The sequence below is a fragment of the Cornus florida genome, unplaced genomic scaffold (genome assembly GCF_030987335.1).
Source record: "Cornus florida cultivar Cherokee Brave unplaced genomic scaffold, ASM3098733v1 CherokeeBrave_3.0.0_Hap2_Chr05, whole genome shotgun sequence".
NCBI lineage: Eukaryota > Viridiplantae > Streptophyta > Magnoliopsida > Cornales > Cornaceae > Cornus > Cornus florida.
This window is the reverse complement of record NW_026775575.1, coordinates 76903604-76928405: the sequence shown is the minus strand read 5'-3', so window position 1 is coordinate 76928405 and position 24802 is coordinate 76903604. Positions and strand designations below refer to the sequence as shown.

Here is a 24802-nt window from a genome sequence, read left to right as displayed (position 1 = left end):
CCATTTTTCATTACCTTGAGAGAGAAAAACCAAAAAATAGAAGAAAAATTACAAATACAAGGGTTTTTAGCATAATTTACACATGGAGTTAAAAGTCCATTGCTCATTTCAAGCCAAAGCCACAAAAAGTGCATAAAAATTACTATCTGTACACAGATGTGGTTCCTACTTGAACAAACAAGTTTTGAACTTTTTTTTTTTTTTTTTTTTTTTTTTTTTTTCTCACAATTAAACATAATAATACAATAGATAGTATTTTTCCATTTTCACGTTTGCATTTTAGTTGTTAATTTTTTTTTCCTTTTTGAAATTTCAGACTTTGATTCCATAAATTGTAAATTAAGCTCTAAAAGTTTATGTATTTGTAATTTTAACTTGAAAGAAAATATAATAATACAACCCTTCACATCATTACTGGGTCAATACGCGCACACATTACGCGTGTCGACTAATTGACTCCAGAAATCTAGAAAGCAGCGAAGGAAATAGCTTGTAGTCAATATCATCAATAAATGAAGGAAGATTCATGGAAACTCACAAACAAATTCCTCATCTTTATGTGTACTTTTGAAGCGGGAGGAAATTCAGCTTAATGGCTAAGAATTGAAGAGGCATATGTATATATATATATATATATATATATATATTTGTATATATACTAATTGCTCTCCGATCTATAGCTTTGAGTAATTTGGCACACATCTATGGCTTCTTCATCTTCTTCACTGTGTCGATCTGAATATGAAGTGTTCTTGAGTTTTCGAGGCGCAGACACTCGCAAAAGTTTTGTGGGGCATCTCTACACAGCTCTGGAACAGAGAGGAATCAGGACCTTCGAAGATGATGAGAGGTTTGAGCAAGGAAAATCCATTTCTTTTGATCTCCGGAAAAGTATCAATGAATCCAGCATTGTTGTGATCATTTTCTCCAAAAACTACGCTAATTCATCATGGTGCTTGGATGAATTGGTAGAGATCCTTGTGTGCAGGAGGACCAAAGGACTAATAGTTTTGCCCATCTTTTATGATGTCAAGGCATCGGAAGTTCAAAATCGGAAGGGAAGTTTTGCGAAAGCATTTGAACAACATGAAAAAAATCTCGAGGAGGAGATGGAAAGGGTGCAGAGGTGGAGGGCTGATCTGAAAGAAGCTACAAATCTAAGCGGGCTCGATTTAGAAGATGCAGCAAATGGGTACGTACATATATATATATATATATATATGTATATGTTCTGCTTCTATGAGTTACTACTTACTACTAGCTTAGTTCGTCAATGTATACAATATTTTATAGTGATAAGTGCAAAAAAAAAATATTTTGTCCGGTCAAGCTTTTAGTTTTTAAAATTCCTACTACTACTGAATCGGCTTTGAATAATGCATTTTGATGAAAGTGATTTATAACCAAATAAAAATTGTTTGGTAAGTAAATTTTTTGAACCTCTTTTAACTATTAACAGAATTTAACTTGACAATTATATCCTAAATAATAGTAAAGAGTTGAATTGAAATGTATAAAGAAATTCAAGAAAAAAAATAAAATAATAATGTACAAAGAAGGGAAGAAAAAAAAAATCATAATTAAAGTGATGGAGTGAAATTGTTAATGATGTAGCAACGATTAATTGGTATAGTGAAGATCTGGGTATACAAATTCAACCCATTTTATAAGGTAGAATTTTTTTTTTTTTTTTATTTGACTACATGATAGAGTTGAAAGAGATGGAAAAAGAAAAAAAAAGAAAAAAAAATCACTTTTTTTTTTTTTTTTTTTTTTTGAGAGAGAAAGAAAAATTATTTAGAATTCTACATAGGATTGAATTTTGGATGAGAGTTCATAAATCTTGAAACTCTTTGGACTATGAAGTCAAATAGGAGTTAATAGTATTTTTTCCTACAATTCCTCAATCTTTTTGTTTTTCCTTTGTTGAATCGTTTTTCAACAATATTTTTTCAATAAAGTTTTGTGAAATTTTGTTGAGCATTATTTTATTATTATTATTTTTTTTGGGTAGAGAATGAAGGAAGAAGATGATACAAAAATAGAAAGATAAAAGTTTGCAATGAAATTCAAAAATGGAAACAGGTTAAAATGTTAAATAATAGATAATATAGGAATTTTATATTTATTACTTAAAAAAGTGTGTAATTTGTGGGAAGTCGATTAGGAATCATGTTTTATTGCCTTTGGTCAATCGGGCTTCTAAATCACTAAAACTTTTTTAAAGTCCATTTTCAAAAAATTTACCAAACGCTCTTTATTATTGGCAAATGACTTTCCGGCTTAGAAGCCTGTTTTGAGACGCCCATAATATTTAATAGGGTTAAAGTGCAAAAAACTTTCTTGCTATATAAAAATGTGCAAGAAACACCTCTATTAAAATAAAAAGAGTGCGTATAATTTCTTGTATTATTCATCTTTTTAGCAATTTGTCTCTGAAGATACACATAATTTTCCCTAATCTAGAGAGAGAAACTATGCTCTTCAAAACAATTTTTTCGACCCCTATTCCCTCTCATTTCCGTCTATTTATAGACGGTTACAATTACTCTATCCACTCTTTAACTGATTTCAGCCCTTGGGCTTATCCTTGAGGTTATTCAGTTATGGGCCTAATTCCTCTTTGGGGGCCTTCAGCTTCTAACTTCATTGATGGGTCAGCCTTTTGGGTACTGGGTTTGGATCTAGGTCAATATTTAGGACCAAATCCCGTTATGTGGGTCAGATCCGGCCCATGCCGTATTTCACGTCTTCAACTGCCCCCATAATCACTCCCTCATTAATGAGGGCGTGATTATTTACGGATTCAGTGATGAAAAGACGGCTAATGATGACTTGACAACTCGAGAGGATCACGTGAAGCGCCGAGTAGTTGGTCTCGGAATTAACGCTTTCTTTTGAAATTCGAATCCCTTCGGCTTCCTGACGTCTCGGTTACTGGGACCACTTTCCCTTTAAATATTATCTTTCTACGATCAAACTTTCTCTTGTTGTCTCTTTTGCATCTCATTGTTAATCAACCCAGTTCACTTTCTCAGGGCAAATATTTTCTTCTCCGGTCAAGTCGAATTTACTCCGGCGAATCCAGTGAAGGGTACGTTCTTCATCCTCAACCTCTTTGCAGTGTCTTTTGCAACTTGCAACCTCCTCAAGGTTAGTTTTCCTCCTTTTTCTTTTCCAAATCTTTACATATTCTTTCCAGGATTGTAGTTATTTTTCATCATGCCCATGGATCTAGATATCCTTCGCATGAAACTCGAACTCCCTTCCAATATTCATATTAGGGAATGCCCCAAAAATGTAAACATAAGAACCGGCGCTGGCCTTCTTTTTGGTGAAACCCTATTCACCCTTCATCATCTTAATCTTATTAGGTTTCCTTTACACCCTTTCATCTGTTATGTGTTCAATAGGCTAAACCTTGCGCCTCTTCAAGTTAACCCAAATTTCTTTAGGGTTCTGTCCGTTCTGCTTCTTTTGAACCGTGACAGAGGCTTAGATCTTGATATAATCGATCTACTCCTCTGTTACAAGGTCAGCAAAATTAAATTAGAAGAAGACTTTTACCACTTCTACCCTATTGAGGGGAGATCCATCTGTACGGACAAAATTAAGTTCGAGAAAGGGTGGAAAAAGGGCATTATGGGGGTTCAGGGGGCCTGGTTCACTCCATCTGCCAAGGACTACCCAATCCCGAACGCCTTTGGCGAATGCTCTGTCTCTTCTTACAAGAAGTTCAAAACACATAAAACAGACTGTCCATGTGAAATCTGCATGCCTCGCTTCTGTTCGTTTCTGTGTGATTCTTTGGGCATCCCACAAGATAATGAACTTAGTTACAGTATTTACAGGGATAGGTTCACTTATTTGAAGAAATACGTCCTGAACGACATCCCTTCCTGCCCAGAACTCCTCACGACCGACAACCTCTGTGACATCTCTCGCCTAGGCTCCAACATGAGTCAGCTTAGGATTCCTTCCTTCAGCAGGAAGAAGAATCCTCCCAGGTTATTGCTGCTTTTGCAGCCGCCTCCACTTCAGCTTCTGCATTATCTTCTGCCACGAATTCCAGCTCCACTCCGATTGTGACAGCCGATCGTCCGGCAATTACCATATCCGCCTCCAAACTGGATACTGCACCTCAAGTCCAGAACTCTTCTGCCCCCTCCGCCTCTGCTCAAGGCAAGGGAGCAGGGAAGAGGCCCCAACCTGAGGGTGAGGTTAGCCCCGATGACGTTTCTCTATCAAAGAGGATTCGGACCTCTGAGCCAATTGCGCCGATTCCTCCCCCGGGTAGAGTTCTTACTCCCAGAGCAACTACCCCCACCGGATCTGGCGTAGCCACCCCTTCTACTTCTATGACAGTTCCATGGTCCCCCCGGCTTGCCAGATCGGACGGATCTGTTGTTATGCCGAACGAGTCCATGTTCAAGGATGCTCCCACTGCCATGGCATATTTCAACAACATGTGGACTCCCAAGGACGTCAAAATTGCCAAGTCTTTGAGTCAGAAGGAAGTGTTTAGCCGCTTCCCTTTATGGTCTTCCAGTTTCTTCTTGATACAAGCGAAAATTATTCTATTCGTAATTTCTGCTTGTCCATTGGCCTGGGGATGACTTACTGCTGCCAACTTTTGGTTAATTCCATATTCTTCCAGCAATTCTCTTACTTGCTTGATGGGTTTACGTTACGCTTGGATATGGTTCTGTTTTTACCTATTTGGTAAAGTAATCTGTTGCCAGCAATACATACTTATTCTGAGCTCTTGCAGTTGGCAGAGGACCAACCACATCCATCCCCCATTGTGCGAAAGGCCATGGTGTGGTCATCACGTGCAAGTCCTCAGGTGGTTGGTGGATTAATGGTCCGAACCTTTGGCATTTATCGCATCTTCTGGAGAATTCTTCCACATCTCGTGACATGTTCGGCCAGAAGTACCCTTGCGTCATTGCTTTGTGCGCTAAAGATCTTCCCCCTGAATGATTTCCACACACACCTTCATGAATAGCTCGCAATATCTGCCGAGCCTCTGTGGGGGTAACACACTTTAAGTACGGCCCAGAAAAAGATCTCCTGTATAACTAGTTATGCACTATGGCGTACTTTGCAGCGTTCGATTTGATTTTCCTAGCCTCATCTCTTTGCTCAGGCAGAGTAACATCCCGAATATAAGTTATAATCGGATCAATCCAACTTGCCTCATATGGAATAACATTTACTTGCCAAGGATCTGGGCCCGAAGGTTCTTTCAAAATGGATGGCTGGTTCAGTATACCAACTGGAATCACCCTTGCCAATGTCTCTCCAGAACCCGAGGCGCTACATGCTAGCCGATCGGCATCTTCGTTATGCTCTCTCGGTATTTGGATGAATTCAAAATTTTCAAAGTTTTTGACTTCTCGCATAACAGCAGAATGATATGCTTCCATCGTTTCGTCCTTGGTTTCATATTTACCATTCACCTGCCGGACAATTAACTGCGAGTCACTAAAGACGGTCAAATTCCTGACCTTCAGCTCTTTGGCGAGCTTAAGTCCAGCCAGTAGTGCCTCGTATTCTGCTTCATTGTTAGTGGCTCTGAATTCAAGTCGGAGCGCTTGACTTAGGGACGTGCCTTCTCGTGGCTGCAGTTTGACCCCAATGCCTGCCCCCATCTGATTTGAGGATCCATCGACAAAGAGTTTCCACAAGCAACCTCGAAGGTCTTCCTCCATGTCGTCTGAATCACATTCCAGTAAGAAATCTTCCACTGCTTGCCCCTTGATTGCCGTTCTGGGTTTATATGTCATGTCAAATGAGCTTAACTCTATGGCTCACTTCGTCATCCTCCCTGAGAGGTCTGGCTTATGCAAGATTATTCTGATAGGGAAAGTGGTTAGAACGATGATAGGATGGGATTCAAAATAATGCTTGAGCTTTTTTTTCACATGTACTAGCGAGAGTATCACCCACTCGGCCTTTGAATATCGTCGTTCGGCCTTAGTCATCGTTTTGCTAACATAGAACATTGCATATTGCTTTCCCTCTTTACAACGGATCAGAACTCTACTTAAAAATAGTTTTTCTCTTGGTTCGGGAGCTGACAAGACCGGAGGGTTCTGGGCGCTGTTCATCCCCCCAAACTTGTCTCCCATCGCTTCGTATTGTGTCAAAAAATGGTTTGCAGCGATCTGACAATTTGGAAATGAACCGGCTCAATGCAGCTATCCGACCCGTAAGTGCTTGCACTTCTTTGATTGTCTTCGGCTCGGCATTCTTAGTTAGAGCTTCTGCTTGGGCAGGGCTAGTTTCTATGCCTCTATGATTAACCACGTGTCCCAGGAATTGACCAGAACTTACGCAGAATGTGCACTTAGTTTGATTAAACTTCATTCTATATTGTCTCAACACATCAAATACGTCTTGTAAATGTTTCAGATGGTTAACTTTCTTCTTACTTTTACTACCATGTCGTCAATGTAGGCTTCCACAGTCTTCCTTATTTGATCCTTGAAAATTTTGCTAATAAGCCTTTGATAAGTTGCTCCGGCGTTCTTCAGTCCGAACCGCATAACTTTATAGCAATAGGTCCCTTGCTCGGTAATGAAAGAAGTTTTCTCTTCATCAGTAGGGTCCATGGGGATCTGATTATAACCTGAATAAACATCTAAGAAGGTTAAACACTCATACCCAGTAGTAGCATCCACCATTTGATCAATCTTAGGCAGCGGAAAGCTATCCTTCGGACAGGCTTTGTTCAAATTGGTGAAGTCAATACACACTTGCCATTTCCCATTCTTCTTTTGCACAACAACAATGTTTGACAACCAATCGGGGTAGTACACTTCTCTTATGAATCCCGCATCAAGCAGCCTATCAACCTCCTCGGCTATGATCTGGTTACGTTCTGGGGCAAACCTTCGCTGCTTCTGCTTTATAGGTCTTGGATTGGGATTAACGTTCAGGGAGTGACAGGATACCAAAGGTTTAATTCCAGGCATGTCTAAGTGACTTCATGCAAATACATCGGCATTGTGAGATAAGAAATCAATTAATTCCCGCTTTTCCCTCTCGGTGAGTCTTATTCCCACTCGGGTAGTTCGATCTGGCCTAGATTGATCGATCTGTACATCAATAAGGGGTTCTTCAGTCAAGTCCACTGGCTCTTCCTCCCCATTCTGCTTGGGTGGAGGTTTCTGTAATTGCTATCTCGGGCTCTTCGATCGGATATGTGCTTTTCCTTTCCCAGCAGATTTCAGTGTCACTGAATAACATTCCTTAGCTGCAACTTGGTCCCCATGAATGTTAATCACCTTGGTGCCGTTTGGCCCCAGGCATCTCATTACTTGGTGCAGAGTGGAAGGAACACCTTGAACTCTGTGGATCCACCCTTTGCCCATCAGAAGGTTGTAAGAGGGATGAATCTCGACAACCACAAAGCTCTCCATCAGAACCCTCTCTGCAGCATGCACTGCTACTTCCACCATACCGATGGGCTCCACTCGTTTTCCATCAAACCCTAGCAAAGGATTCCCAGTGGGATTGACCCGGTCTGGCTTGATCTCGAGCCGATCAAATGTGTCCCTCGGCATGACGTTCGTATTACTTCCAGGATCAATCAGAACTTTGCGTACCAAACATTCGGCCACTGTCAAACTGACGACTAGCGGATCTTCATGAGGAATCTGAACGCTTAACAAATCGGTTCTGTCAAACTTGATTTGCAATGATGCGTTCTGCTGATGCAGATTGTTTACACTGCCTATCCTCCTTTTCATCTGTGCCTGGCGGAGGTTTGTTCTAAGCAATTCTTTTGACTCTTCAGCCAGTTCAGGCCGACCATAAATCGCATGGATTATGCGAACTAGTTATGAGTTATGGGAGCTCGGCTTCTGATTCCTTTTTACTTGCTCCATTGGTCGGTTTTGTTCCACCGCCGTGCCTTGGATATAACTTGCGAACTCCCCTCTGGCTATCAGCATCTCTACCTGCCTCCTTAAGTTCCTGCATTCATTAGTCTGATGGCCAAAGTCAGAATGGAAAGCACAATGCTTAGACTGGTCCCTCTGGTCGAGGGACTGTTTGATAGGTAAAGGAGGTCGGAACTTATCTTTATTTTCTTGGTAGAACCTTGCCAGTGTGACTTTCAGTGGAGTAACCAGCTCTTCCTCTCTGGGCCTCTTTTCAGCTTTCCAAGAGGTCTGATGCTGTGGCTGAGCCTGCTTTTGCCTAATTTTTGCTTTGGTTTTCTCTTTTGTTGTTACTATGGATGTTTTCCGAGCGTTAATTGCTTCTTCTTCTTCTAAGCGTACAAAACCATCAGCTCTTTCATTAAGTTCATCCATGGTCTTCGCTGTATTCACCACCAAACTTGTGTGAAATGGAGTGCCACGAGTCATGGCTAACTTAAATGCTTGAACTGCTGTAGAGGGATGGCATTCGATCACCATGCTTTTGGTTAAGTTGAACCTGGTAAGAAAGGCTTGGAGACGCTCATCCTCATGCTGGCTCATTGTGAACAAACTGGAGACATCTTTTGCCGGGCGTTTATTTCCATAATACTGACTTATGAACCGATCACAAAGGCTTCGGAAACTATCAATCGAACCCCTCGGCAAGTTTTTGAACCAGTTGAGCGCTGGTTTAGCCAAGCTGGTTGGAAAGCACTTGCATATTAAAGAATCATTTTCGGTGTTCAAAGCCATTTTCAACTGGATATGATACACATGATCAACTGGATCAGTCGTTCCGTCAAACAGAATGAAAACCGGTATAGAGAATTTCCTCGCATTCGGAGCATTCAGAATTTCATCAGTGAACGGTGAGTCAACCGTCCGAGCTGCTGAACGTAGTGCCTCATTCTCTCGTTGGCTTGCTACTGCAAATCTCGGATCCGTGAATCTCCTTTCCGAGCTTTGGCAATCAAACGTAGCCACTGAAGGCCGGTAAGGTGGATCAGATGACCTTTCCTCGATGTACTCCTTCTGCCAGATCGGTGCAACCTTTTGGTGTCCAAACTCCATAGATCCTTCTCGGTCAAATCTTTCTGGATACGGATCGGAAGTCCTGGCCTTGTTCCGTCTGATTTGTTCACGCCATGGATTTAAGTGAATCGAGCCCTCACGCTCATCAACACAACGGAGATTTGGCGTCAAATCGTCTGGCCTGACCTCTTCATGGTGAAGATCCGTCTGATTGTTTCCTATCTCCTCACCGTGGTGTGTAAGACTGGGATGTACAATTCCTTCGCCTGTCGGAAGCGGTCGCGGGAGCACCGAAGCTTCTTGACGCTGCATTCCGGCTCTTAGCTTCGCATTTTCTTTTCGGAGAGCTTCGATCGTATTCATCAACTCATCAAGCTTCATCTGCTGGACATTCTCCATCGGATTAGAGCTTTCACCTCCTATCATGATTCCGGAGCGAAGCAAAGGCATGAATCACAAATCCCTAATCAGATTTGAGCGTCACCGATGCAAATTCCGTCAGATCTGGACTCAACTTCACCGAATCGTGGTCACCGTTTGCTAGATCTGAGCTTTTCTGGCTTTGAACTCACCGGATCTAGCTGCGATTGAACAAATCATAGTTGCGTAATACCGACACAAATGCCTCAAAATTAACGATAATCAAGAATCTTCTCTGAACAAACTGCAATCTCTCTGATCTGGATTCAACTTCCAGAAATCAAGCTTTGTTTTCACAAATTTGCTTGAATCAACATGATATTGATCAAGATCAATTCGATCTTCTTCGTCTTTCCCACATATGGCGCCATTGAAGATACGTAGAATTTTCCCTAATCTAGAGAGAGAAACTATGCTCTTCAATACAATTTTTTCGATCCCTATTCCCTCTCATTTCCGTCTATTTATAGACGGTTACAATTACTCCCTCCACTCTCTAACTGACTTCAGCCCTTGGGCTTATCATTGAGGCTATTCAGTTATGGGCCTAATTCCTCTTTGGGGGCCTTCAGCTTCTAACTTCATTGATGGGTCAGCCTTTTGGGTACTGGGTTTGGATCCAGGTTAATATTTAGGACCAAATCCCGTTATGTGGGTCAGATCCGGCCCACGTCGTATTTCACGTCTTCAGTCTCTTATTAAATGGATTTGTTGAAAAAGAGCAACTGGGTGAAGTCATTAAAAAAAAAAAAAATCAAAAGTGCCCTTTTTGTGTGAGAAGAATGCCTTTGCTAATTTTGTATATATTTGAACACTAAATGAGTTTGTTTGCATGTGCTCCAAGACCTGTGCAAGGAAAAAACTCTATGTTTGTTGCCATAGTCTATCTCTCTAAAAAATATATTCTCTCTCTAAAATATCTCGCCACCACCGATATTCTCTCTCTAAAATATCTTTTTGTGGCGGCCGATATTATCTCTCTTTCTTTTCTTTTCTTCTTTTTTTTTTTCTTTACAAAAATCACTGCCAATAATATCTCTTCTAAATAATAGATGTATATTTTCTTGTAAATGAATGATTCTCCCTTAATTATATATAATAATAATAATAATAATAATAATAATAATAATTAAATTAATGAATTTGCTTTGACACAAATTGTTATCCGATGAACTTAGGATTTCTATCAAAATTAAAATTTTGATCTAGTTACTCTTCGACTGGACACAAACTTAAGCAACACATTTTTTTTAAAATTATCTATTTTATTTTATTTTATTAATGTCTATTTTTATCATATCTTGTTCTTTATAATAAATAAGCACAAGGCGAGCCAAACTTTTTGAATTTACCATTAACTTTTTTCTTTTCCTATTTGGTTTACCATTAACTTTTTTTTTTTAGTTGGTTTACCATGAACTTTTCAAGTACAATTTCTCAAAAATCATTAATAAGTGGGATAAAATGCAGTTTAAAAATATATATTATTGATGAGTGAGATTTTCGTGTAGTTAGTGATGTACGTCTATAAATTTTTTATTTTATCAACTATATATATATATATATATATATATATATATATATTCTTGAATATATTAGAAGGATAATGGTTAAATTTTGTAAAAAGTAACTAGACACTCACATTCCAATTTTGTTTTAAATATTGTGACACTGATCTATAATCTTTATACTTTTATGTTATGACTTTAAGGGTAATTTTGATATTTTGTCTTTTGTCTTTTTTATTTTTTTATTTTTACAGTAAGGTTAATTTAGTAATTTTACCACCAAAATTATGATTTGTCCTTATTTGCACAAATTAAATTGAAAATAGTAAGGGAGTTTTTCAAACAATAGTGGGATAGTTGCACATTTTACATATAATGAGAGTATTTTTTTGCACTTAACCGTATTTTATATTTATTAACATCCTAATACAATACAGTCCCATATGTTCTATATTAATTAGACTATTGGTGGTAAACTCCATATTTAAGTAAAATTCTGTAACACTGTGGTTGGAACCTTGGGATTTGATAGGAATTGAAATTTTAAAAGAATTTCAGTTGTTTGGAATGACGAAATTTGAAAAGAGAAAGGGATTTGATGGGATTTTAAATTGGCATGGAGAAATCGATGGAAAAATGGAAGGATTTGATGGGATTTGGAATGTAATTACAATTTTATCTTTTTATTAACCGTTTTCTTGTCTCTAATTCTAAAAATCACCTTTATAACCGCCACGTTGCTATATCCCAAATTGGTACAAAGATGATTTTATTTCTAATTCCTTTATACAAATTCCAATTTCTTCTAAACACTAATTTACTCACTTTTATTTATATTTTTTAGTATCAAATCGATGTCAGCATTTGCAACTGTAGCAATGGGTTGTTAGAAGTATTATTTCAACTCTAATTTTTTTTTTTTTTTTTTCCTATATTAACTTGTAATGAGTAAATACCCTTTATATATATATATATATATATATATATATATATATATATATATTTTTTTTTTCCTTCTAGATTTTGATTTTAATGTGCTTTCTACTTGATAGGTCCGATGATAAGTTTATCAAATGCATTGTTCAAGTGATTTTAGAAAAATTGCAACCTAAACCATTCATAGTTGCTCACTACGAAGTGGGTATCAATGCACGTGTGGACAAAATAATGTCTTTGCTTGAGGAAGATCAACTCTTTGTTGGGATTTGTGGAATTGGAGGAGTAGGTAAGACAACTGTAGCCAAAGCAATTTTCAACAGAATATCAAAAACTTTTGAAAGAAGTTATTTTCTTGAAAACGTGAGAGAAGAGTCAACAAATTATGGTGGTCTAGCTAAAGTACAAAGCAATTTTCTCAGAGAGATCCTAATGGATAAAAATATAACCATATCATATCTTGATAGGGGTATCAATGAGATAAAGGAGAGACTTCGTAATAAAAGGCTTCTTCTAGTGCTTGATGATGTAGATAAAGAAAATATATTGAAGTACTTAGTTAGAGAAGCCGGAGAGGAATGGTTTGGAAATGGTAGTAGGATCATCATAACAACTAGATAGAGACAGTTGTTGAAAAAATACAATGTTGGAATATATGATATTGAGGTACTAAATGACAGTGAAGCACTAGAACTTTTTAGTTGGCATGCATTCAAGCAAAATAAGCCTAAAGAAGAATATGAGAAACTTTCACACCATGCAAAAGATTATGCCAAAGGCCTTCCACTGGCTCTTAAAGTTTTGGGTTCCTATTTAAGTAATAGAAGCAAGCAAGATTGTTTAACTATATTGAATAGGTTGCAGACCAAGCCTCCCAAAGAAATTCATGAAGTTTTAAGAATTAGTTATGAAGGCCTTGATAAGGAAGAGAAGGATATTTTTCTTGATATCGCATGTTTCTTCGAAGGATACAATAAGAAATATGTCATAGACGTTTCTAAAAGGCCTGAATCTGACACGGCTTTGGAATAAAAATTCTTAGAGAGCGGTGCCTCATTAATATATCAAAAAACAACCACATGTCAATGCATGATTTGATACAAGAAATGGGTCGAGAAATTGTTCGTCAAGAATCTAATGATCCTGGGAGGCATAGCAGGCTGTGGTCTTATGAGGACATCTATGAAGTATTTACTGAAAATACGGTACGTGCTAAAGGCATATATGTTAGTTTCTTAATTTCCACGTGCAAGATGTGCCAAAAAAAAAAAAGGTTTCTTGTATTGTATTCCATGTAGTCTTCTTTGAAGTTGTAGAATTTTAATTAGGTTTTTATTTCTTGGTTGATAGGGGACAGAAAATATTGAAGGCATTGTGTTACCCGTGAAAGAATTATCTTTAGAAGATGTTGACTTCTTCGAGGGAAGGTTGCATGTAACCACAAGTACCTTCGCAAAGATGAGGAAGCTAAGAATACTCAAAATTAGTGGCGTGGAACTTCATGAATGCCCTAAGTATCTTTCACATGAGTTAAGGTATCTTGACTGGAGTGACTATCCCGCAGAACATTTGCCATACCATTTTCATCCAAAAAATCTCGTTCAACTCCATTTACGTAAAAGCCCGATCAAAGAGATTTGGTCCAATACAAAAGTAAGATAAATATTTCACTCACGCTATTTTCCTTTTGGTAAATTTTTTTTTCCAGTTTTTTGAAAATAATAATTTTCTCCGGTCCATTAAAGCTAAATTATTTTACTATTTATTTTTTAACAGTTTCCAAAGATGTTAAAAGTTCTTGATCTCAGTTACTGCAAAAATTTGGGAAAAAATCCTAATTTTTCAAGGTTCCCATTTCTGGAGAAATTGCTTCTTATAGGTTGTGAAAGCTTGGTTGAGGTTGGATTCGATGACAAGAAGGTAATGTTATTATTTTAACTGCAATACGCCTCTCTTTGCAAAATACTTTGTCAAGTTGGTTGAAGATAATTTATATCATAAGTTATTTGTTTCAAAAGCTTTTGGATTAGTTAAAAGTCATTGATATCTTATATATATATATATATATATATATATATATATATATATATATATATATACACACACACACACACTAAGAAAAGGAACGATGCACGTGATGAATGTTTTGTAACTTATTTTATTATTTGGTAAATTATTTTATTAAATAATTACCTATTTCACCTATTTCTTAGTTGTTTTAATAATGATTTTGAAACTCATTTATTTTAATTCATTTTATTTATAGAAACTTTTTTTTTATTTTAATTCATTTTATATCAATTAATAAATATTTTTTATATTAATAAATAAATACTGAAATACTAAAAGAAAATAAAATAGTTAATTTGTGGTAGAGTTTTATAGATCATTTTTTATATTAATAATTCTTATCTAATTAAATTTTCTTTTATTAAAAAATTCATAATAAAAGGTAATTTGCGGTAGAGTTTTACAAAAATTATTTATTTTTTATATCAATTAATAAATATTTTTTATATTAATAATTCTTATCTTATTAGATTTTCTTTTATTAAAAACTCATAATAAATAGATAAATAGGTAATTTGCATTAGAGTTTATTATAGAAACTCTTTAAACATATCCTTGTCTAATGTAATTGAATTTTAATGAAAATAAAATAGGTAATTTGTGTCAGAGTTTTATACAAATTATTTTATTTTCTTTAAATATATCATTGTCAAATTAGATTTTCTTTTATTAAAAAACTCATAATAAAAGGTAATTTGAAATACAGTTTTAGAGAAATTATTTTATTTTTATATCAATTAATAAATATTTTTTATATAAATAATTATTGTCTAATTAGATTTTCTTTTGTTAAAACACTCATAATAAATAGATAAATAGGTAATTTGTGTTAGAGTTTTATAAAAACTAATTTAAAAAATTATTTTATTTTTTTAAATATATCCTTGTCTAATAATATATTATTTTATTAAAAAACTCATAATAAATAGTTAAATACATGTTATGTGTGATAAAATTTTAAAGAAAATAAAATAGGTAATTTGTGGAAGATTTTTATAGAAATTATTTTATTTTCCTTAAATATATTCATAATAAATAGGTTATATGTGATGAAGTTTTAGAAAAATTATTTTATTTTTTTATATCAATTAATAAATATTTTTTATATTAATAATTCTTGTCTAATTAGATTTTTCTTTATTAAAAAACTTATAATAAATTGATAAATAGGTAATTTATGTTAGAGTTTTATAGAAACTCTTTTAAAATCTCTTTTTATATCAATTAATAAATATTTTTTATATTAATAATTCTCGTCTAATTATATTTCCTTTCATTAAAAAATTCATAATAAATAGATAAATTGGTAACTTGTGTTAGAGTTTATTGAAACTCTTTAAATATATCATTGTCTAATGTGATAGAATTTTATTAAAAATAAAAGAGATAATTTGGGGTACAGTTTTACAAAAATTATTTTATTTTCTTTAAATATATCATTGTCTAATTAGATTTTCTTTTATTAAAAAACACATAATAAAAGGTAATTTCTAGTAGAGTTTTAGAGAAATTATTTAATTTTTTATATCAATTCATAAATATTTTTTATATTTATAATTCTTGCCTATTTAGATTTTCTTTTGTTAAAAAATTCATAATAAATGGATAAATAGGGAATTTGTGTTAGAGTTTTATAGAAACTCTGTTAAAAAATTATTTTATTTTCTTTAAATATATCATGTTTAATTAGATTTCTTTTATTAAAACTCATAATAAATAGATAAATACAGGTTACATGTGATAGAGTGCTAAAAAAATAAGAAAAGGTAATTTTAAATGGACTTTTATATAAATTATTTTATTTTCTTTAAATATATTCATCATAAATATGTAAATACAGGTTAAATGTGATAAAATTTTATAGAAAATAAAATAGCTAATTTGTAGTAGTGTTTTATAGAAATTATTAATATTATTTTTAAATATGCTCTTGTTTAATTAGATTTTATTTTATTAAAAAAGTCATAATAAATAGATAATGTCATAGAGTTTTATAGAAAATAATTTGTGGTAAATTTTATAAATTTTTCTGTATTTTCTTTAAAAATATTCTTATCTAATTAGATTTTCTTTTATTAAAAAAACTTATAATAAATAGATAAATAGGTAAAATGTGTTAGAGTTTTATAGAAACTCTTTTAAAAACTCTTTTTATATGTGTTAATAAATATTTTGTTTATATTAATAATTATTTTCTAATTAGGTTTTCTTTTATTAAAAAACTCATAATAAAATGTAATTTTGTTAGAGTTTTAGAAAAATTATTTTATTTTTTATATAAATTATTAAATATTTTTTATATTATTAATTTTTGTCTAATTAGACTTTCTTTTATTAAAAAACACATGATAAATTGATAAATTGGTTATTTGTGTTAGAATTTTATCGAAATTTTTTAAAATCTCTTTTTATATCAATTAATAAATATTTTTAGACACTCTTTAAATATATCATTGTATAACGTGATAGAGTTTTATTGAAAATAAAATAGCTAATTTGTGGTAGAGTTTTATACAAATTATTTTATTTCTTTAAATATATCTTAGTCTAATTAGATTTTTTTTTTATTAAAAAACTCATAATAAAAGGTAATTTGTGGTAGAGTATTAGAGAAATTATATTATTTTTTATATCAATTAATAAATATTTTTTTATATTAGTAATTACTGTCTAATTAGATTTTTTTTAATTAAAAAACTCATAATAAATAGATAAATAGGTAGTTTGTGTTAGCGTTTTATTGAAACTCTTTTAAAAACTCATTTTATATCAATTAATTAATATTTTTTTATTTATATTTTGAAATAATTTTTTTGATAATTTGAATTTTATTAGGTAATTTTTAATTTGAATTTTATTATGTAATTTGAATTAAATTTTTAGGTAATTTTTTTTTATATTAATAATTTTTGTCTAATTAGATTTCCTTTTATTAAAAACTCATAAATTGATAAATAAGTATTTTGTGTTAGAGTTTTATAGAAACTCTTTTAAAATCTCTTTTTATATCAATTAATATATATATTTTTTATATTTATAATTTTTGCTTAAATAGATTTCCTTTAGTTAAAAAACTAATAATAAATAGATAAATAGGTAATTTGTGTTAGAGTTTTATAGAAACTCTTTTAAAATCTCTTTTTATATCAATTAATAAATATTTTGTTTTATATTTATAATTTTTGTTTAAATAGATTTCCTTTCATTTAAAAACTAATAATAAATGGATAAATAGGTAATTTGTGTTAGAGTTTGATAGAAACTCTTTAAATATATCATTGTCATAAGTGAATTATGTGAATTTTATTGAAAATAAAATAGGTAATATTTGGTAGAGTTTTATTATGAAACCTGTAATAAATAGATAATGTGATAGAGTTTTATTAAAAATAAAATTGCTAATTTTTGGTAAATTTTGTAGCAATTATTTTATTTTCATTATAGAAATTTGTATTCTTAGCTACTGAAAATGTATTGATTATTAGTAGAAATGGTAACATGATCTTGACATTTGGAAATATGAAAGTGGACATTAAGAAAAATGAAAGAATCTACCAACTTATTTGATTTGAAAATTTGAATTCTCAAATTTAGTTTTTGTTACAAGGAAATGGTAAAAATAAAAAATAGTTATCATTATCGTAAATCATAAAATTTTGAATACCTCCCGTTATCTTTTCGAGAGTGAGATACTTACCAAACCAAAAAATTTAGTACACTGCCGATATTACAACACAACACAGATTACGACACAGCATGATGTGAGTATAGGTGTGAAACCGAAAATTGAAAAACATGGAAACCCACTCAAAATAATATATTAAGAATGAATCAAAAATAAAATTTAATAAAAATTGAAAAAAAAAAACATATAAAACTTTTCAGCAACAAATTCAATTCAAAATCAAGTCCAGCCAAAAACCAAAATAATATTGAAACCTGTATTAAGAATGAACCAAAAATAAAAAATAAAAATTGAGAAAAAAATTACAATCCTAAGTAAGAGTAAAATAAAAATAAAAACTAGAGAAAAAAGAATAATGATACTTCTTAAAAATAAAAAGTAAAGAAAAAAAAAAGAACAATAATGACTCAAAATAATAATAAATTATGAATGAACCAAAAAATATAAATAAAAGAAAAAAAAAATCACAATCCAAAAGTAAACTTATCAAATCAACCACTTCTAAACATGAAAAATAAACAAATCAACTACTTCTAAACATCAATTAGAAAGAGGGAAAAAAAGAAAAGAAAGAAGAATGATACTTCGGAACAAGAAAAAAATAGAACAAGAAAAACAATAATGACTCAAAATAATAATAAATTAAGAATGAACCAAAAATAATAAAATAAAAAAAAGAAAGAAAAAAAATCAAGCACTTCTAAACATCAATAAGAAACATCAATTACAAGGAGAAAACAAAAATAAAACAAATCAACTACTCTTGAACATAAACATCAATTACAAAGAGAAAAAAATAATAACAACATAACAATAATGCTTAGAAAAAGAAAAAGTAAAGAAAAAACTTACGAGACCAAGAAAAAGTAAAGAAAAAATCTTACGAGACCAATTATAAAGAGAAAATAAAAAATATGCACCCCACAAGCCTGACCTAATATATATATATAAGTTATATGTGATAAAGTTTTATAGAAAATAAAATAGGCAACTGAAATTTTATTAGGTAATTTGTGTTAGAGTTTTAATATAAATCTTGAACTACTGAAGCAATTAATATAGAAAATAAAATAGGTAACTAAAATTTTATTAGGTAATTTGTGTTAGAGTTTTATAGAAACTCTAAAATTTTATTAGTTAATTTGTGTTAGAGTTTTAATATAAATACTGAACTACTGAAGTCATTAATAAATATTTTTTTATATTAATAAATAAATACTGAAATACTGAAACACTGAAACTCTTTACACATTTAATAATAATAAAATAAAATTTTATTAGGTAATTTGTGTTAGAGTTTTATATAAATTCTTTTTATAAAAACTTTTTTTATATCAATTAATAAATATTTTTTTATATTAATAAATAAATACTGAAATACTAAAACACTTTGCACATTTAATATATATATATATATATATATATATATATATATATATATATTTAGGTCTATAGTTTTAAAAGAGGCTTCCATGTAATCATTTTTACTTAAAACCAATGTAGGACAAGAAAAATGAATTTTATTAGGTAATTTGCACATTTAATAATAGTATAGATATATATATATAAACTTTTTTTTGGAAAAACCCTTAAATTTGTTGGAGTTCCCATGTCGGCAGGCCAATCAAGCCGACCTCTTGGATTCCAACTCTTTAACTAAGAATAGGGGAATTCATGGGTAGTTAAGTAGTGAACAACGCCTCAAAGATATTAAAAATTTGTTATCGTAGGCTTACATTACATGTGTTACTACCTGTTATAGAAATTATGTTTATATAAGGCTTGATTTAAGTTAACCTATTATTTTTTGGATTTTATTTTAGGATGAGCTCAATTCGTGAAGCTGGCCAATGTAAAAAGTTTTTGTACAATCCAGAATGGTTCAGTTTGGTTCTTTAATTTTACCTTCTATTCCAAATCGAACTGAAGTGTACACCCTTATAATTTAGCATGTAAAAAACAGAAAATGAATTTCTTGCTGACTACCTATGTTTCAGTCAAATCGGTAATAGATAAGGAGGCGAAATTTTGTTGGTCATTTGATTAGAATGAAATAGTATGAAATAGAAGGAAAGTAATTTATTCAAATTCAGCTAACTTCATTTTTCGAGAAAATTTTATGAGGTTACAATATTATACTTTATTTTCTTTCAAGTTTTATGTATTTTAAACTATGAAATGGTATTTTTTTTCTAATTTTCTTTAAAAAATTATATACTAATAAAATGCACATTGGAAAATTTATATTCTTTTCATTTACTCACTTCCTCTTACTTTTTACTTTCACCTCTTACATTTCATTTAACTATACCCGAGTGAATGCAAATTGAAATAAACTAATTGAACAAATGGTATTCATCTAGTGATTGTATAATTTCAGTAACTTTCTCTTTCCCGAGTCTTTCTATTTTTCTGAAGTCTATTTTTTATTTTCTGATGTGAGAGATAGAAAAGGGCAAAGGAAAAATGAAAAATGGAAACTAAAGGAAACGGGAAACTACATGTAGCTGTCTTGTGTTTTCTATCTATATTTTCCTGAGATGAGAAGATTAGAAGTTAATGGTACGGTAGTTACTTTAAATACATTTCCCCTCCTGTTGGATAATTATATTTGAGTTGATTGTAGTTGATTTCTTTTATTTTTTAATTGTTTGATTTAGCAGTTTCAAGATAAGTTAAATTTCGTCGATAAAACTCCTAATTTGTCAAGGTTGCCATGTCTGGAGATATTGAGTTTTGAAGGTTGTACAAGTCTAGTCGAGGTTCATCCGTCAATTGAATCTCATGAGAGGCTTATTTGGTTGAGTTTCGAAAAATGCAAAAATCTGAAGAATCTCGCAACAAGAATTAATTTAAAATCTCTAAAAACTATTTATCAGATTGGGTGCTCGAAATTTGAGAAGTGTCCAGAGTTCCATAGAGATATGATATGTTTAGAGCAGGTTGGGTTGACTGGGACTGCAATAAAAGATTTACCTCCATCAGTTGGACATCTCGAAGGGCTTAACAAGTTATATCTGTGGAATTGCAAAATGCTTGGCAGTTTGGACAATATTGGTGAAATGAAGAGTTTAAGAATACTTTGGTTGAGTGATAGTGTAATAAAAAAGTTACCATCATCCATTACACAGTTGAGTATTCTAGAATTACATTGGTGTAACTGCAATTTAGATGAAGAATCCATTGTCAATCTTCCTCACTCGTTGTGGAAATTAGATCTCAGCAGGAATGACTTTGTTAGCTTACGGTCAAGCTTCTCTCAACTTACAGACCTTTATGAACTTGTTTTGGCCGATTGTGTAAGGCTCCAAACATTGGGGTCACGTCCATCATCCATACGATGTCTTGATTTGCGTGGTTGCTCAAGCCTCCAAACATTGTCACTTCCAGAATTTACAACACAAGTTTTGGCACAAGGTTGCGCATCACTAGAAGGGTATTCCATTGGATGCAATTTCAATTTGACAGAGTGCCACACATTAGTTGAGAATCATGGGAATGGGAGTATGTATACTATTCACAAAGTGAAGATTTTCTGGCAGGAGTATGTATTTGTCATTTTGTTGTGTGTAGACGTCATGTATGGTTTTTATGTCTGTTAATATATTTCAAAATTAACCAGCCCCTCATGTATGGTTTTTATAGTACAGGGAAAATGGGGTAAGATCTTTTTTCCAGGAAGTGAGATTCCAAGTTGGTTTAGCCATATAAAATATGAGAGTGATGGTGTGGACATGACTTGAGTGTGTTTGAAGACCTATACAAATTCTTTACGTTCCCTTAAAGGAGTTTCTGCTTGTACTGTTATCGGAATCAATCAAGATCAAAAACCGATCAATGACGGTGATGAGAATCAGAATTTAATTTCTATCCACATCAACAGTAAATATAAAATTAAATATCTTATAGGTGATTGGATCAACAGAATCACATCATGCTTTTGCATATACCCAATATAGGATGGATGTGTGATTCTGATGGGTGGTGTTACATTAAGGCTTCAATTAATGGATCCTATCATGATGGACGACCATTGAAGGTGAAAAAGTGGGGTATTCATCCGGTCATGGACGCGCAATATTACTGTATGTCATTGGAGAATTTTAAAATATATAATTTTCGTAATCACTAATTTTATAGAGAATCATTTATTAACTAAAAATTTTGAAACTTATTATCTAATCCAAACACATATTTGACGTCTAGTCTGTTTCCTTAGTTGTTCATTTATATTCAAATAATTTTTTTTTTTTTTTTTTCCTTTCATTTATGTTTATCATCTTAATTTTCTCTTACTAATCTTAAATTTAGTATTACTGATAGCTTCATTTATTTATTTATTATTATTATTTTTTTTAATATTTGATATCGTGTGATTCTGTTTGTGGTGCTGGGTTTACAGCTTCCAACTATGCCCAGTCTTCATAAAAACAAATACAAGGGTAAAGGAAAAGATTGGATTTTGGTTTTTGTTGGCCCCTTTTTAAATAATAATAATAATAAGAAAAATTCCTTTATATGCATAAACATGTAATTCAATTGAAGGATCTTTTTTTGAGTAATTATAAAATAACTATTTAAAATTATATTCACAAACTTGTTTTTGCTAACTGTTATCTTATTTCTATCCTTCTTTGATTATAATGCTTAATCCATTTATGCATGAACTTGAACTTCTCTACCCATATCCATGGCTTTGAAAATGACACATTACTCAGTTACTATATCAAACTTCAAAAATTTGAACCAGAGTTTGAAGAATATTGTTTATGCATTTCATTGCACTTGGCTACTTCACACAAGATTCAGTTGGTTTAGTGATATTAGAAAATCAGATTTTTTGCTATACAGGAGGAACACATCAATGGGCCAAGTATAGAAATGCTTCATAGCTAGCTCAACAATGTGTCACGGGCCTAGAGATTTGGCGCAGCGGCACGGCCCGTGCGGCACCAAGGCGTTGCTTCAGCTCGCGCAAGCGTCCTGGTCAGCCACCACGACCTGCCTTCCCAAGAATACATGCTGACTGGTTTTAACCTGCCTTGGTCTCATCAGGAGAACGGCTCCAGCTCCCGACCAGTTTGTGCAGAGACGGCCAACTCCCTTCTTCATAGTCAAGTCAACGACTAGCGACAAGCTCCTCGCACTCAACCGAGTCAACCTGCCTGAACTCTGAAGAGGTATCATCCTGTGCTCCTGCACGCTCCTTCTCTGGAACCATTCCCAGTCAAACTCTGCTCTTTGCCAACCAACATATGTGTCTTCCATCCTCCAAGTGTATTAGGAATCACTTCGTGACATTCTCCCCCACCCAAATCCTGCAACGCCCTCATCGCAGTGCGACACTTCACTACTGCGTCCATTCCCTTCCAAAGTTTGCCTCCAAGCGGTATGCTCGTCTTCCCACCATCATTTCCTTGTGCAGCTCCTTGCAGTGCACTCGCCCAATGATAGGCCTTGGACCAAGGGGACGTCCACTCCTCAAGGACATGACTCTTCTCCGTCATGCCGCCTCCGCGACATCCCGAGCAAGCAAAGGCCTCCCGCTGACTTGATGCTCACCCTTTACCATGGTTTGCATCACACAAGGACTAAGCACGAACTTTGGTGCGCGCGGCTCTCCAGCCCTCCAGTGCGCAACTTCAACGAACGCCTCTTCTTGGGGAAATGGAGGCTCTCTCCCCCAACTGCATTGATTCCTCCTCATCGGCGCAACTTCAGTGCACCGTCTTCATTCTCTGACCCCTCCCGGACCGACAAGGGGGCACCCCACCGTGCTTTACCCTAAGTCCTGCTCTGATACCATTTGTCACAGGCCTAGAGATTTGGCGTAGCGGCACGGCCCGTGCAGCACCAAGGCGTTGCTTTAGCTCGCGCAAGCGCCCTGGTCAGCCACCACGACCTGCCCTCCCAAGGATACATGCTGACTGGTTTCGACCTGCCTTGGTCTCATCAGGGGAACGGCTCCAGCTCCTGACCAGTTTATGCAGGGATGGCCAACTCCCTTCTTCATAGTCAAGTCCATGACTAGCGACAAGCTCCCCGCACTCAACCGAGTCGACCTGCCTGAACCCTGAAGAGGTACCATCCTGTGCTCCTGCACGCCCTTAAACTCTGCTCTTTGCCAACCAGCATACGTGTCTTCCATCCTCGAAGCGTCTTGGGAATCACTTCGCGACAAACGGCACCATTAGCTTTCGAGGTAGGTTTCTCTATATATGTGTGTGTATATATATCATGTCTCTGTGTTTGTGTGTATCACCCAAATCCTTGTAGTATTGAAGAATGTTCTTTTTCTTCCTTGCTTTGGTTCTTTCTATTGCAGACAAACATCCATAGAAGTATTGTGAAAAATAGGATAGCGGGAATGGCTTATTTAACTTGGTATAAGATGAGTTGATTCAAACAAGAAGATAAGAAAAATGTAAAAAAAAAAAAGGTTGCTAGCTTTCTATTTGGTTAATTTTTTCAATTATATTCCCGTCTTTTCTACCTGTTTTTTGTTTATAACAATATTAAAAGTTTATATTAGTTGAATTCTGTCTAATTAATTTAGAAACTCTGCAATGGCATACGATGAATTGTTCCTTGAAGTGATAATTATTTTGTTTCATTGAGAAAATTTTCCCCCCACATTTTGCCCACAATTCCTTCCTAAATTGAGTAAGGATTTTTATTAAGAAGGGAATTGAATATGTACAGTTGCTATTATTTAGAAGGGAATTGAATATGTACCGTTGCTATTAGTGTAGAAGACGGTTTGGGTAGTGGCTTTTGGCATTCTGACTCAAATCCTTCTAAGCCTTGCCTCCATTGTTGCCTTGCCGTCTCTTCGATGCTCGGACTTTTGTCTTTCTCATGTCAGTTTGTGCTTTTCTATGTAATTCTTTACCATGAGTTCTAAATCTGCTCGTGATCAAGTAGAGAGTACGGATTTTGAGAACATTTTCTCCTCCTCCAAAAATCCCTAACCCCCATGACATTTCCGATGACTTTACTGTGAGGAGATAATTCTTCGCATTAGGCGGAGGAATCTACGTCCGGGTCTGAGGGAGTATTTACTGAGGCTGAGAAGGATGTGATTCTGTCACTCCGTTGCCTCAGAGTATCTATCGACTCGTCGTCGAGGAGCTTGAGATTCCTAAGGGGGTGGAGATAGATCAATACCCTTTTGGGATCATAGGACCGGAGATTAGAGAGAACAATGCTTTGGAGACCGA

At 33.7% G+C, this 24802-nt stretch overlaps 1 protein-coding gene and 1 pseudogene across 1 annotated transcript; both read left to right on the top strand.

Moving 5' to 3' along the window:
- The first annotated feature begins 488 nt into the window (after positions 1-488).
- LOC132306932 (TMV resistance protein N-like) lies at positions 489-12449 on the top strand. The gene is made up of 2 exons (XM_059804540.1): positions 489-1192; positions 11944-12449. The coding sequence occupies exons 1-2, from the start codon at positions 705-707 to the stop codon at positions 12446-12448; spliced, it is 993 nt and encodes a 330-aa protein (XP_059660523.1). The 5' UTR covers positions 489-704; the 3' UTR covers position 12449.
- On the top strand, positions 12449-24066 carry LOC132309507 (disease resistance protein RPV1-like; annotated as a pseudogene).
- The last annotated feature ends 736 nt before the right edge of the window (positions 24067-24802 follow it).